The sequence below is a fragment of the Xyrauchen texanus genome, chromosome 3 (genome assembly GCF_025860055.1).
Source record: "Xyrauchen texanus isolate HMW12.3.18 chromosome 3, RBS_HiC_50CHRs, whole genome shotgun sequence".
NCBI lineage: Eukaryota > Metazoa > Chordata > Actinopteri > Cypriniformes > Catostomidae > Xyrauchen > Xyrauchen texanus.
This window is the reverse complement of record NC_068278.1, coordinates 10926812-10943445: the sequence shown is the minus strand read 5'-3', so window position 1 is coordinate 10943445 and position 16634 is coordinate 10926812. Positions and strand designations below refer to the sequence as shown.

General features: G+C 36.9%; 1 protein-coding gene across 1 annotated transcript in view; it reads left to right on the top strand.

The window, feature by feature from the left end:
* The first annotated feature begins 10962 nt into the window (after window positions 1-10962).
* LOC127625308 (microtubule-associated serine/threonine-protein kinase 4-like) overlaps window positions 10963-16634 on the top strand; it is a 171067-nt gene continuing 165395 nt past the window's right edge. The window contains exon 1 of the mRNA XM_052100522.1: window positions 10963-11296. Within this exon, the coding sequence (XP_051956482.1) occupies window positions 11042-11296 (255 nt within the window). The 5' untranslated portion in view covers window positions 10963-11041. The remainder of the gene's footprint in view (window positions 11297-16634) is intronic.

Sequence of the window (16634 nt, the reverse complement as noted above, 5' to 3'; positions counted from 1 at the left end):
ATTCTGGCTCAGTCTGTTAATCAGGGCGGAGTTACCAGTACTACAGGTTTAACCTAATTGGTCAGTTCACCTCTGTATTGACGTTCCGGTTTCCTATTGGACAAGTTTTGCCGCCATATGTTTTTAAATACATTTTATATGAAAAACATTCACATTTATGAAAAAATTTCAGAGGTTTGACTCTTTATTTCACTCACAGTTGATATATATTTATGTTAAAATATCAAGGTACTAATTGAGACCTGGGTTACATGTATATGTATGTATATAACGTTGAAATAATATAAGGCAACCCTTTCAAACAGCTTCAAGTATGAATAGACATATAACTGTAAACTCTTAGTTAAATGTGGGCCGCACTCAAACACTCACTCACCCCCCTGATGCAGGTCTGTGGCGTTGCTCGTGTGCGTTGTAGCCTTTGAAACAGAAAACTGGTCTCTTCACTCGAATGAGCACACTAAAACAAAGTTAGAGGTACCTGACTGCTTCATGTGAAAGAAGCTGCTCTCCTTTCGAAATGGTTCGCGGCACTCACAAACCAGTCTGGTTCTGGCTTGCCGAATTTCTCTCTCCCTCGTTGCAAGTGGAGGAACCGTGAGTCATGCGAGGGCTAACTGGTTCTCTCTGCCTGAGCCTCCACACCTCATATGGAGTGAAATAAGCACAGCAATACACAAAACACTGATTTTGCACAGCAATCCATCCTCACAGCTCACAAACTGTCCACTGATGAGCAGTTAATGTTCGCAATGAAGCATTTAAACTGCGATGTCGCACGGACATTTCTATAGCTAAATTCCAATAACAATCCACATGATTGGGCATGAGGGCGAGTCTTAAACAATGAACATTCAGTTAAATAAAAACAAACCATCTTGATTGCAAAAACCATGATTCTCACATGTGAAATTAAATCAAACTTTCGCATTTGTGTACAGGGATTCCTAAAGATACATACACTCATATTACACTCATATAGTGTCATAGAATATATGGAGATTTTATTTCCCATACACAGTAACTCTGCATACATATAGTAAACAAATAAACAACTTAAACCCTTTTAGTTCATCTCTATATTCTATTGAAATTTTAAGGATTACAGAAATATTCTCACTTAGTGTTATACCTTACTTACAAACCCAAATTTACCCTGGGTTACACACGCAACGTAAAATTGGTACCCTGGAATGCTCTGAACAATCTTGGATATGCCAAAGATAGAAATGAATTGCGTGAAAGCTTTTACAACAGCTTTAACTGTGATTTTTTGAAGTGGGTAAGCCACAGGGTTACAAGTTGCTTGGCACATTACTGTAAGCAAATACACATTACCAGCCTTGGAGGGAGGCAATGGCCCAGTGCAGTCAATTATTATGTGTTCAAATGGCTGACCTATGACAGGAATTGGACACGGTGGTACAAGCTTCAAAGACTGATTGAGTTTAACTGTCAACTGGCCGGTATGAGAGGTTTTTTAAATGCAATAGAATTAACACAAAACCCGGTCATTTCTTTTCCCAACTTCTAGATGACCAGCGACCTCACCATGAGCAGCTCGCAATACTACATCCCTAAATTGACTGGGCACAACTACCTGAATTATTGGCTCACCAACAGAATCTTTATTTTATTTTTATTCCTCTGTAGCAAGTCGTCCTGAATAAAACACAGTCTTCACATCCTCTAGTGGCAGACCGGCAGAAAATAACGACTGCAAACCGGGGTCATCCAGCTGTGCCACCATCACTACGAAAATTAGTAGAGAGACCTGATAAACCAGGTACAAACTTTGACACTCTTTATTTTTGAACGATGAAGCGTGATTCATTGCGCGTGTCATCACCACACAGGACGCAAAATTCGGGAATTCCTGCACAAATTCATCACCTTGTGAACTCAATAGAGCCGATGTAACTACAGGTGGAGGAGCCACATCTCGCAACACTCGCCCCACTACCAAATTATTCTCCAAAATTACTGAAACGCCATCCACTGACAATGATGGATACACCCCAAGGGTCCCTTCCCCATAAACTAAATCCAACTTCAAAACAACTCTGTGCAAAGATAACTTCAAAGATCAAATTTGAAGAACTTCAACTTCAGAATCAACACTTATATTTGTCATTCCCGAAACAGAAGCAGAGCACACTGGTGGGCTTATTGAGACAGACATGGTTTCTGCCATTAGAGTAGGAGCAACTGCATTTGGTTTATTTTTACTACGCAACTTTGATTTTCCTGCCAACACAGGACACTACTTTTTCCAATGCCCAGTGTTAAAACAGAAATGACAAACAGAAATTGGATCTGCTTTTCCACTAATGAAGTTAACAGACTTAGGAGAAGAGGATGCATAAGTAGTAGAGGGTACATAATCATATTTCTGTGAGCGCTGCATAAAAAACTCTCCCTGTGACCTACACTGCCACAAAAACAAGCAGTCCCGTCCCGCTTTAAATTAATCTGCCAAAACAGCAGCTTCAGTGGCAGTACCAGGCTTGTTTTAAATTACTTTAAATTAGAGACTCATTGCCTTAAGGTTTACTGTTGCTACTATGCTATAGATTGCAGTGAAACTGGCCTATGAAAAACTTACACAGGAAAACACTTTTTTCACTTCTGCAATCTTAAAATAGATGCATGATATATTGTTGAATTTTTATTGAGGCTTTTCTTGATAACATGAAATCATTAGCTTTAATAAGGGTTTATTTACAGACAAACAGTATTAGTTATTATTGCTATGAGGAATAAGACTTAAGGAGGAATCTTTAATTAATAAGTACATTATTTTCTCTATTATATCTCATAAAAAATGATTAGATAAATAAATAAATAGAGTGTAAATACAGAATAAAGAGGTCTAAGTGCTTAAATTTATAAGCCCAGTTTACAAAGAAATTCCTGTACCTAGAGATGAGCCTGAATTTAAATGTATATATATTTATATATGCACTGTATATTTAAAGTATTATAGGTAGTTATATAAACAACCTGTGAATTACTATGTGATACTGATATCATGGCGAAATACAGTTGTTGTTGTTGTACAGTTGTATGTTCAAAGTTGAAGTGCAGCATAACAAGGGCAAAAATGTGTGCTGGAAACTTGCATTTCTCTTTTTAAAGCAAAAAGCAATTTTCTTGGATTACACTAAAGCCTTTGAGACTGTCAACAAATGAGTGCATGGTTTCGCATGACACATCTCAGAAAGCTTAAATGAAGTCACTTCACTTCTTTTCTTCTGACTTTCAAGAAAATGCATTTTTGATTTGACTTCAAATTTCACAGAGAATTCTTGAGGTTAGTACTGGAAATCCTAATGCTGAATATGAGAGATTTCAAGTCTATAAGTAATAGTAGACCATGTTTATTCACAAACAAGTTCATAAGGCTGGCTAAGAACCAAGATGAGCAAACAGTTCCACTTAAATCATGTATTGTGCAGTTGTACAGTATTAGTTAGTGTACATGAGAACATGTCGTATGGGAGCTGCGAGATGTTGATATATCTCTCATCCTCCTGCTTACACACACAAACGCACACACACACACACACACACACACACACACACACAGACACACACATACACACACACAGACGCGCACATACGCACACACACAGGAAGAGACATCATCACACTTTAGAGTCTAACATTAGGAGGGCCAACTTAGGAAACACATTGCAGTGAACAGCTTGTGACTCCATCATAATATCTACAAACATAACATTATTTATAATATAAATCAACACAAGTAAAATAAAATAGATTTGGAATGACATTAGTAAATATTGACAACATTTTCCTTTTTTGGTATACCCTTTCCTGCGTTTTCACAATTTCGGTAGTCTGTACAGTTTGAGACCTTAGCATCTATCACCTGAATGTAGTATTCATTTACTGTACCGTAGGAAGACTCGAATTCCAAAACTTTTTCTTCATTAAACTATATCAAGGTCAATCTAAGAGTGTTTCTACTTAGTAAGCTTCTGGTTGCAGATGAAACATATTGTTTTGACTGTATGAATGACATCAACCACATGGTGATCAGCGGGCTTGATAAAATTGTGGAAACCAAGAACATCCTTTCATATTGTTTACATTGCACATCTCATTCTAAACAATAGAGAGGGAATGAACAAGGTTTAATATTATAATTACAATGTTAATATATAATATATAGTACAACTTTAGGCTAATAGCTTTGGTTAAACTTCAATGTGTGAGTCAGTTTGTCTCGTTGACAAACTATGTATAGAGCTGTCAAAGGACTTTTACAGGAAATTGGTCATATATTGAGATTTGGTGTGCAGTAGTTATCATCACTCATCTCTTTTATTGCCTGACGAATGGAAGATGGCAATCTAGATCCTTGATTAAGATAAGCGTGTGTGGGCTATTTTGCTCTGTGCGACGTTTTTGTTAAAGGCAGGGCTGAATCATCCTGGAATCATCATGATTTCAGAGTGATACTCAAAAATTATAATGATATTAGTGAGATGTGTTTGCTAGTGGAACAATTTTTCATGCTAGTACCTACATAGACTTGCCGTAGAGTCAGAATGCTTATGGTACTTAAACAAAGATCACTTCTGCTTATATATTTATGGATAAATGTTTGTGGATACTTTTTTTTCCTCTCAACCATTTTAGTTTTCTCCTCAAGAGGCTACAGGTTTTGTTAGGCTTGCTAGCTAACAAGTAGCATGCGGTACCAGCTTCGGCCGCCAGGTGCAACTACCAGTAAGCATGAAATCTTGTGCTTAATGTGACAGATGGCAGCTGTGGTACTTGATCTGTTTATTTTTATTGTTGTAAAATACAAAATGAATGTTTTGCGAATCTTAATCAAGGAAAGAAACTGTATATAATATTTGAGAGTCTACTAATACCTGAGATCCCACAATGAAATGTATACACCTCAGGTTACTATGTTTCATATGACATTCGTTGTGAAGTGTGACAACAGGAGTTCTTTCTGTTTTTTTACATTAACCGCTGGGAATATCGATGCTGCTATTGATATTGTGCTTTTTTAATTTGTTGGCCCATGTAAACATGCGCTACATAGACGTCTTTGACCATTACAGCACCTCTCACACTGTTTGCATTGCTGTGTTTATAATGAGGACTTGTGTTAGAGTTGCATAATTCAGTGAAGTCTATGGAGCAACCCGTCAGCTTTAACCACGCACCGTGTCGAGTTAAAGGAAGATACAGGGCTGCTTCAGGAAATGGTGCACACTTGTTCATGTTCATGTTCAATCATCGTCTGGCTTTCTGTTTGTCTCTTGATCTGTTAAATGAGGGGGAAGCACTGAGAACATTGCGTCTCTTAAATATTGCAACGTAGGCAATCCCTGACCTTTTGTTGTGATGTGTGTACAACTGGTAATGTTAATCTTGTTGTAAGTAATGTTAGAATTTATTTTACGTTTAACAAAAGCAAAGTCGTGCAGACTTATTTCCATTGGAACTTCATGACAATTGTAGCTTGACAATGTGTGATCATGAAATACAGGGGAAAATCCAAAGCCTGCATTGAGTTTGAAAATCAAATTGTTAGATATTAACAATCGTGTAATAATGTGGTTTTGGACGCTACCAGGCCCATTAACAACACTTCCAGCTCACATTCTCATTTTCCATGTTGTATTCCAGCAGCACATGGTCAAACATCCCATAAAAGAAGCTGTTAATTTAAAACACAACAACTCCAAAAGCAAGAAGTCGTCGGAGGAAAATCACCATAAGCAAAGACGCAGCAATCACAGGCATATAGAGGCGGAGATTGAATTACTAATAATCTACAGGTGGTGAGACAAGTGGATGGCGAAAACTCATTACGTCATCGCCTAGGTGAAAATTCTCAACACAAATAATCGAATACAAACTCGAAATGTCCAAAAGAGCAGGTTTATTAGCACTTTTGAAAAATAGCTCAGAGATCTGCATGGCTAAGTCATAAGAACAAAGGAACGCACACACATAATGCTCCCAGAACTGTGTGATGCGCTGTCGCTCCCGGACACGAGAAGTTTTTAGATCAGTGGCTCTTGTGGTTCAACTGGTTTTTCTTTGGGTCCCAGATTTCACACTGGATGTTAAGTGCAAAAGTACAAAACCTGAATTGAATGGATCCTGCATGCATGGGTCACATTTTCTTTTAACTAGAATAGTTTTGATCATGATTTTTTTGTTCAAGTATAAATGTGATGTCAAAAACACAAGTTCTCTCCCCCCCTTATAAAAATTGATGAGTGTATTTATTTATATGAACCCATTATATTTACTATCCAGTTTATTTCCTAATTATTCACAAAGCCTTTACTTGACCATTGATATAGAGTGCATATGATCACAGGTTACTTTTACTGCTGTATAATCGTGAAACATATTTGTGAGTGTGAAGATGAGTAATTTTAAAAGAAAAACAGCAACTTTATTTTGTCGCATAACACAGTGTTACTCTGTCCCATCTCACTGCTGTTTATAATGTCGGGGCTGCCTGTTTGAGAGGTTTGACTTCATATATAGCAAATATATATAGAAAATTCTCACTAGAATCAATTCCAGAGATACAGTACTATTAAAGCAGATCATTGGGGCGAGTTGTTCGTAAGCTCGCATGAAAAGCAAGCATTAATCGCACAAAAATATAGTGTTGCAGGTTTTCCTTACAAATTTGCCATGAGAGTGAGTAGCAACAACTGACCTGAACAAGGACCAAAATGGGTCAGTTGTTTCTACACATTCTCACAGCAAAAACATAAGGATTCATCCAACTTTTCTAAATTTGGCAAATTTAGAAACATTTTTAAATGTTTATTTTTTTTTAGGGATTTTTTTGTTTTTGAGAGAGAGCGAGAGAGAGATAATGAGAGAGAGAGAGAGAAAGAGAGAGAACGATAATGAGAGAGAGAGAGAGAAGAGAGAGAGAGAGAGAGCGAGAGATAATGAGAGAGAGAGAGAGAGAGAGAGAGAAAATGTCAGAAAAAAAATAGTAGAATATAGGCTCAAGAAGGCACAGACCTAAAAGATTGAGGTTACATTTTTTCACACTGCGGTTCAGGGCTTCCACAGTACAGATCGTTTCAAGCAATCTAAATGTTATTGATGAGTGCCATCTAGTGGAATAATTGTACTAACTGCATGTAGATTCAATAGAAAATGGAGCAAATAATATAGATTACAGTCATGGAAAGCAATTAAATAAATCAATATATGTTCATTGTTCTTGAACTTTTGCAATGTTCAGTGTCACACAGTACATCATAACAGCCTTTGAGATGGTCATGTTATGTTACCTGCTACCTATGACCCATTATTGTCCTTAAAGAAAACACAGAAATCAGGTTGGCAGGTGCAATATTATTGCATAATTATTATTTATTATTAAATCATCTGCATTCTGGGTAAATAATTTATATCAATAGATGTTACTTATATGTACTGAGGGCTGCATATTAGGATAGATTTGAATTATACGTAACTATTTTATATTTACATACAATACATACAATATTTTCAGTTACATAATAAATACATATGGTTTCACAAATAAACATTTTTTAATTGTTGTATAATTACTATACATGCAGTTTTTTATCCAATTTTAACACAAAAAAAAAAAATTCTTGATATAAAAAATATATCAATTTTATCACTGCTGGCTACATTCAGTGGCTAAAGTATAAGGATTTGCCAAATAATATATATTTCATCCACTTGAAGCATGAGCATTTACAAACAGATAATAGAAATCTTGCATTTTAAATGTCAATACAAAGCTTTAAAGGTGCACTAAGTAATTTTTTGAAGTTTGTCGAAGTATGGCTTACACTGACATCTAGTGGCCCGGATGAAGCATCATTCAAACAGTAGTTTTCAGTTATTATCAATGCCACTGAAGAAATTCACCAAGCATAGTAAACCAAGATTAATTTAATCCATGAGTGAAAGTGTCCATTAACAGAACATTCACTGAGATTAATCTAGTAGTATTCAGCTGGTCATGTGATGTAACACTACTGCCCCCGTGAGGCGCTCCTGCTCCATGTAGAGTAAAAAAAGCTTTTGTAACTTCACTGACAGTGCCGGATGCGCCCACCCAAACATGAGTCTTGCCCACCCAATTGAACATTTGGCAAACACAGTATTAAATAACATATATTTAATATATATTATATATTTAATATACAATTAAATTATAAATGTAATTATATTTAATAATATAATATATTATATATATTTAATATATTTAATATATATATATATATATATATATATATATATATATATATATATATATATATATATATATATTTTTTTGTTATTGTTTTTTTTTTTTTACGATCTATATATTGGTTAAAAACGGTTTGGGGATGGGCTGTGTGTTGCAAACACTGAGGGTGGGCTCTAGACAGCCCCAACCAATCACAAAATAGCACCAGAAATTTGTAGTATTTTTCTGTTTTTGTCATTGGCTGAAAGCAACAACATTTAATACTGTCTTGGCTTCACTCTGTTAAAGATCAAAGACGGTCATGCGATGGAAATAAGAGATATTTTTGTGCAATAGTTTTTAGTGCCTATAAAGAAGCCTGGTGGTGTCTCTAGCAGTGCTATATGGCCCTATATGGACATCAGATATCTACCACTCCCTCCACATTAGCTCCCCAAAATCACACTGCAGTTGTAAGTGAAATACTGGACCTAATTTGTAAAGCACCATCCCAGCCAAGATTAGCAGTCATGTCTTGTAGTACTTTGCAGGACGCATGCTTCTGTTTCTCCTGTTGAAAGTTCGGTGTCGCTGAGAGATGCCGTCTTCACTTCGTGTCTTTTTACAGTGCTGTGGTATTTTGTTGTTTATTGTTTGTCATTGCATGTTAAACTACTCTGTATTTGCCTTGAAAATAACCCTTGGTGGCATTACTTTCCATCCATCCATCCATGCATATATCCATGCATCTATCCATGCATCTATCCATGCATTTATCCATGCATCCATCCATGCATCTATCCATGCATCCATCTATCCGTGCTTCTACCCATGCATCCATCCATGCATGCATCCATCCATGCATCCATCCATCCATGCATGCATCTATCCAATCATCCATCCATCCATCCATACATCCATCTATCCATGCATCCATCCATCCATCCATCTATGCATCTATCCATGCATCCATCCATGCATCCAACCATGCATCCATCCATCCAACCATGCATCTATCCATGCATCCATCCATGCATCTATCCATGCATCTATCCATGCATCCATCCATGCATCCATCCATGCATCTATCCATGCATCCATCCATGCATCTATCCATCCATCCATCTATCCATGCATCTATTCATGCATCCATCCATCCATGCATGCATCTATCCAATCATCCATCCATCCATACATACATCCATCTATCCATGCATCCATCCATCCATGCATCTATACGTGCATCTATCCATGCATCCAACCATGCATCCATCCATCCATGCATCTATCCATGCATCCATCCATGCATCTATCCATGCATCTATCCATGCATCCATCCATGCATACATCCATGCATCTATCCATGCATCCATCCATGCATCTATCCATCCATCCATCTGTCCATGCATCTATTCATGCATCCATCCATCCATCCATGCATCCATCCATCCATCCATCCATCCATCCATCCATCCATCCATCCATCCATCCATCCATCCATCCATCTATCCATCTATCCATGCACCCATCTATCTATCCATGCATCATCTATCCATGCATCCATCCATGCATCCATCCATCCATGCATCTATCCATGCATCCATCCATGCATCTATCCATGCATCCATCCATGCATCTATCCATGCATCCATCTATCCATGCATCTATCCATGCATCCATCCATCCATCCATGCATCCATCCATGCATCCATCCATCCATCCATCCATCCATGCATCTATCCATGCATCCATCCAACAGCCATCCATCCATCCATGCATCTATCCATGCATCCATCCATCCATGCATCTATCCATGCATCCATCCATCCATGCATCCATGCATCCATCCATACTTGCATCCATCCATCCATCCATCCATCTAAATCCCTGCAAATTTACATAAAATACTGCCAATACTACCCTACAAAGGCCAAATTCAGTAAATAACACCCCCAACTGATTAAAAAAATGGCTTTAATTATTTTGATTTTGAAGTAGCTGCATTTTCACATCAAGTATTATCTGAATTTTACCATATGTGCCAAACTCAAGACCTGACTTCAGACATATCTCAATTTTGCGTGTTGCCTTTGTCAGGGAGTATAATAGCTCATTACATTTCTATTTAACCAATTAACCAGAAAAGTCAAAGAGCCCATCTCTGTTTTAGATACTTAATCTATCATGATAGTGATGACCACATCTAATATATTTCTTTCCACTCCATCCTTGCATTCATGGGGACTCTGGTTTGGCTTTTTAATTTGCTTTAAGGCTGTATTAAATTACTTTGAAAGTGTATTGCTGTATTTTATTTCTTAGTAATGTAGAATACCAGAATTAAGTTGTCAGGGCCCACTACAGGTTTATCTGTTTATTTATTTCAACATATTTTTAAATGGGAAATAAGTGTAAACTATAGGTACAGTGGGCCTTATGATTATAACAATTGCGCCATATTATGCCAATTAAAAGGCCAAACAGAACATAACATGGTATGTGAGGGATTACGTAAACAGCGCGCTCTTCATTTAAAAGGACGTGAACAGCGCGCTCTTCGCTCATTGGCTGACGGGCGAGTCTCCTGAGCCAATGAGCGCAGATTCCAGTTAAAGACACTGCAGTGAGGTATTGAACAAACTTCAGTCTGAATGGATGTTTGCCATGTAACTTAACAGTCATGTTAGTCAAAATAACAACAGGGGAGTTAGAAGAGTTGGCTTGAGTGCTCAGTCGGAGCACAGACGAGCTGTCCTTGGACATGTCACTGCAGTTGAACAGAATTTAACGAGATGTTTTAGGGCAATGGAGAGTGAACACTGTGAATCATGCGGCGGCGGCGGCGGAGATTCATCCGGCTCGGACACGCTGTCAGAAGGCGAGACGCGAGCCGATTCATATGAGCCCGAGTTACACTTTGACGAATTGAAATGTCACTCCTTAATTGTGGGTCTCGAAGGAACAGTGAAGGAGAATGATGTAAAGGAAAGAAACACGATGACAAAAGAGAGAAAGGGGGATCACCATGAAGGAGAAAATGAAGGGGACGAGGATGAAATGGTAAAGGACATCACACACACGCGCACACGCACACGCACACTTGCACACACTCGCGCGATAACGTCACTTTGCAAGTCCAGTTGTAGCTGCTGATAAATGTTTTTGTCAGGCTTTTGGTATAGACATAGTTATGGAGAGTTATAATTATGGGGACATACTACGTATTGTGACTACCCCTTTGATCTTTTAAAATATACAAATGTGTCATCATAACTTTATTCTATAAAGTAGACCCTGCTGAAAACATAACTTCTGTCAAAAACCTGTCTGCAAAATCGAGGTTACAGTGAGGCACTTACGATAGAAGTGAATGGGGCCAAATATTGGAGGGTGAAGTTTATAACTTAATAAAAGCACTTACATTAATTCTTCTGTTGAAACTGGTGTATCGTTTTACAGTTTTTACAGTCATTTTACAGTTTTAGGGAAAACAAAGTTATGTCGTCATGGCAACGAAGCCAAATTTTCCAAATTTGATATAACTACACAGAAAAGGTTAATAAGTGATTTTATCAAATAAAAAAAAAATTAAAAAGTATGTTAACACGCATACTGTTTATGTCTTTGTCTATAAGTTTGAAACGGTGAGTATTTTACTGTTTACAGATTGGCCCCATTCACTTCCATTGTGCGTATCTCACTGTTACCTCAATTTTTGCTTTTTTAAAGAAAATGTGGGACGAGCTGAAATGTTCTTTTTTTTGGAAATCAACATTATGCCACAAATGCTGTCGACTGAGCTAAACATGTATCGAGGTTTATAATAGGCCTAACTTGTCTTAATAATTTAACAGACATGATTACCTTCTATAATGCTTAACAGATCATTAAGATGTACATTGTTAAATGTCAAAAATATATTTTTAATATTTTTAAAGAAGTCCTAAATGCTGTGCATGGACCGATATGCAAAGGTAAAAAATGTAACATTTAAAAAAAAATGTCATAAAATGTTTGTAAATTCTATTGTCCGTTATGTTGGATGTTATTTATTTATTTATTTAGTATTTTTTTTAAAGTTTGCTCGTTGAATTAGCAAAATATTGTGGTCCAAAAGGCATATAGGCTTTGTGATATTATGCACAACTCTTTGTGAGAGTACATTCAGCCTTAATGAATTCATCCTGCTCATGTCATATGTAGGTTTTGTTTACAGATATTTTGCATTTGAATGTTGAACTTTTGATGCACATTTTCATTTGATATAATGTTTCAAGGTGTAAAAACAAAAGCTGCTTGTTTCATAGAGTAGGGTTGTGTATTCAAAGATGGATTCTTTGACCTCTATTTACCTAGCCTAACTTGAAAAGTAGGTTAGGCATTGTCATATTCTTCCTGACTGGTTTGTCTAGCTCAACCAAGTAATTGTCAATTTAAAACTGAATGTTAGCCACTATACTCTAGGAGTGACGTCTAATTAGCTTGCCTGAGGATTAGATGGCTTATCACACCAATCAGATACCTGAGAGGTTTTCCACTATGAGAGCCATGTCAACGCCTTTTTACTCACAGCCAGGTCAAGTGAGTGGAAGGACAGGGGGACAGATTTATCCTCTTGCTGCAGTGTTATATTAAAGCGCAGAAGAAAAACAGTGGCCTATGTCTTAACCACTGTTTGTTTACTTAAAGGGAGTCCAGCTGCAGCATGTTTATATACACTTCATGTGAACAGTCATTAAACAGCCTGATCTGGCTGCACTTATCATGCTGTAGTGAGCACCATAATGGATATTAAAGTGTATGGGTTAGTGATTTTTTTTTTAGTTGTTTAAAAGAAGTAAAAAAAATCAAGAGTTTGTCATTAAACAAAAAAGTAGCATTGTATTATTTTCTAATATCATCACTGAACCATGATACCACCACAGTACTTTTTGCTTTATCTATTGCTTTATAATAATGAAAATATGGTATGGTAGAAATTCAATCTTTACTTTTACTAAGGGATATCATTCATGCACAAAATTGCTATTCTGAACCGTACGTCTTGTACAGGATATCTTAAATGCACCCTAAATGCAGGACACTTCTGCAACACTGCTGCATAGTACCACAAACATTTTGTATAATGCATTTATGTATAACATTGTCTAAAAATCCGGTTTACAATTCATCTAATGAACAAACACAATCTGTTTTAACTAATAACTCACAAATTAAAGTATTGTTCTTGCGTATATATTTATTACATCCAAACATACACAGTGTAGGTTGGAACCCATAGGCTAATGATGAAAAACAAAATCTAATTAGTGTCAGGAGTTGGCAAACTTGGCGTCCAATTAATGAAACGAGATTGGAGGTTGGGTTAGAGGTACTTTAACTCATAAAAAGCACTCCAACATTTTGAGTTTACTATTTACAAGAAACATCTGTTGATGTGGATCATGTCTCGAAAAAAGAGATCTTGGATGACCTACAATCAATAATCGTTGCTTTGCATTAAGCTGGAAAGGGTTACAAAGTTATGTTGAAGAGCTTAAATATTCATCTGTCCACAGTTAGACAAACTGTCTATGAATGGAGACAAATTAGTGCTGTGGCTACTCTCCCTAGAAGTGGCCGACCAGCCAAAATAACTCAAAGGGAACACCGCAGAATGCTCAATGTGGATAAAATTGCCCTAGAGTGACAGCCAAAGAATTGAAGGAATCATTGGAACTGGTTAACATCTCTATTCGTGAGTCTATTATATGGAAAACATCAAACAGGTATGGTGTCCATGGCAGGACACCACGAAGGAAGCCGCTGCTTTCCAACAAAAACACTGCTGCATGCCTTGACACTCCACAACACTACTGGAAAAATCTTTTGTGGACTGATGAAATTAAGGTTGAATTGTTGGGAAGAACACACAGCAATACGTATGGTGTAAAAAAGTGCACTGCAAACCAACATGAAAACATCATCCCAATGGTGAAGTACAGTGGAGGGAGCATCATGATTTGGGGCTCTTTGGTGCCTGGACCGCTTGTCATCATCGAGGTAAAAATGAATTCCCAAGTTTTTCAAAATATCCTACAGGATAATGTCAGGGTGTCTGTGCGGCAGCTGAAGCTCAGTAGAAGTTGGGTGATGCAGCATGACAATGACCCTAAACATCAAAGTAAATTCACTACAGAATGGCTTCAGAAAAAGAAAATCCACCTTTTTGAAGTGGCCCAGTCAGAGCCCAGACCTTAACCCAATAGAGATGCTGTGAAATGGCCTCAAGAGAGCCGTTCACACCAGACATCCAAAGAATATGGCTGAGCTGAAGCAGGAAGGAAGAATGATCCAAAATTCCTTCTGAACGTTGTGCAGGTCTAATCCGCAGCTAACAGAAACTTTTGGTTGAGGTTATTGCTGCCAAAGGAGGATCAACCAGTTTTTAAATCCAAGGGTTCACTTACTTTTTCCACAGCACTGTAAATGGTTAATGGGATGTGTTCAATAAAGACATGAAATATTATAAGTGTTAGTGTGTTGTTAGCTTAAGCACATTGTGTTTGTCTGTACTTGTGAATTTGAAGAAGATGAGATCACAGTTTATGACTAATTAATCCAGAAAACCAACTACAAAGGGTTCACATACATTTCTTGCTACTGTAAATTGTATGCAGGCTTGGAAAATCTGTCATTCACAGCTACAGTATGAAGCTACTTTGACCTAAACCTGAATGATTTAATCTGAACTGAACAACTCCATTTCAGGTCTCTTAAATAGCCTCCTTCTCTTTTCAACCTTCCCTCATGAATACTGCCCCAGAAAATACAAGGACATGAATGCAACGACAGCTGCACTGTCCTGAAAGTTTATTTGATGCTTAAGGTGTGGCTTCAGAGACCATCCAAGGACAGCTTTTTGAGGTTATTAGTGGAAAACTTATAGTGAAAGAGTAGCAAATAAAGTGCAGCAGTACAGTTCCAGAAGTGAACATCATATTTATTTTCTTCATAGATACCTTTTTGATTTACCCTCCATTAGCTTTGGGATTGTTAAGTAATCTATGCTTCAGTAGAAGCCATGCATCTGTGTAATTTGATGTTCATTTTAAAATAATCAGTTAATAGCTGAATTTCTAGCGAAGAACTAATCTACCCATAATCATCAAGAGAGATCAATCAATGAGATGTCATTGTTACCTTGTAAATGTAAAAGAGCTCAGCAACAACCACACACTCCTATGAAGCATTGCAAATGATAAATTAGTCCATCTCCCTACCCTCACAATCTACTTAAAGGTGCAATATGTAACAATTTTCATGTAATATTCACCTTTTATTGCCAGTGTGTGAACAGCTTGTAAGGCAACTTAAAAAAATTTGCCCTTCCCGGACTTCTTATGTTGCCTATTAAAGCCTGATTAATCGGTGCACAATAGTTGCTTTTTGGAACTATCGGTTATCGGCAAAAATCTATGCCGATTGTTGCCGATATGTTTTTCATCATTTCAAAATAAGAGTCTTGTTTGTTTCTGCCTTGTTTATACTTAAAGGTAGGGATGTAACAGTTACAAGGTTTCACAATATACCTTGGTTTTAAAACGGACAGTTATCTTTCAGTTGAAATATTTTCATTGACGATATTGCATGAAGGTAAAGTATAAGAAATCCAAAATAAAGTTCAAGAATTGGCTATAACTGAAATACTTATCGGTGTTTATCAGAAATAGCCTATTTTATAACCAAATATTGAACTGCTTTTAATATTATCAATGCACCTAAATACCATGAAACCGTAATACCGTGGTCATTTTTATGACCATGGTATTACGTTATCATACCGTGAAAATGTCATACCGTTACACCCCTACTTAAAAGTCCTATGTTATGCACCAAATCTTGTTTTTTTTTTGTTTCTGGTTATTTTTGAGGTTTTGGTTGAACAAACTGCATATGGGATTTTATTCATTTTGGACTCTTTCTCTTTGCCAGGCATAGTAAAGAAAGAATTAAATCTTTTTATTTTTTTATTTTTTTTTTAATCTATCTGCCAATTAATCTGTTATCGGCCTTTCCCAACACCTCAGATATTGGAATCGGCAAAATCCACTAGTAGTCGACCTCTATTTAACACTTAAACATTTGTAATTATATCTGTTAATGCAATACCTTTGGGCAGCCCCAAGATGCTAAAATAAAAACGAAATATGCTGGAAATAAATCATTAATGACCTCAGCAGGATGCATTGTTCTCAGAATGAGTTATGTGTTTTTTAATCAATCTGAATAACACTATCTATTAGTCGAGGAGCTCTCAACTGTACTCAACAAGTAAAATGCCATTTCCGGAGTTATAAATAAACATCCATTTATTTTACCAGGGTTTCTCGGACCTGGAAAGAGGATGTACAGAGTT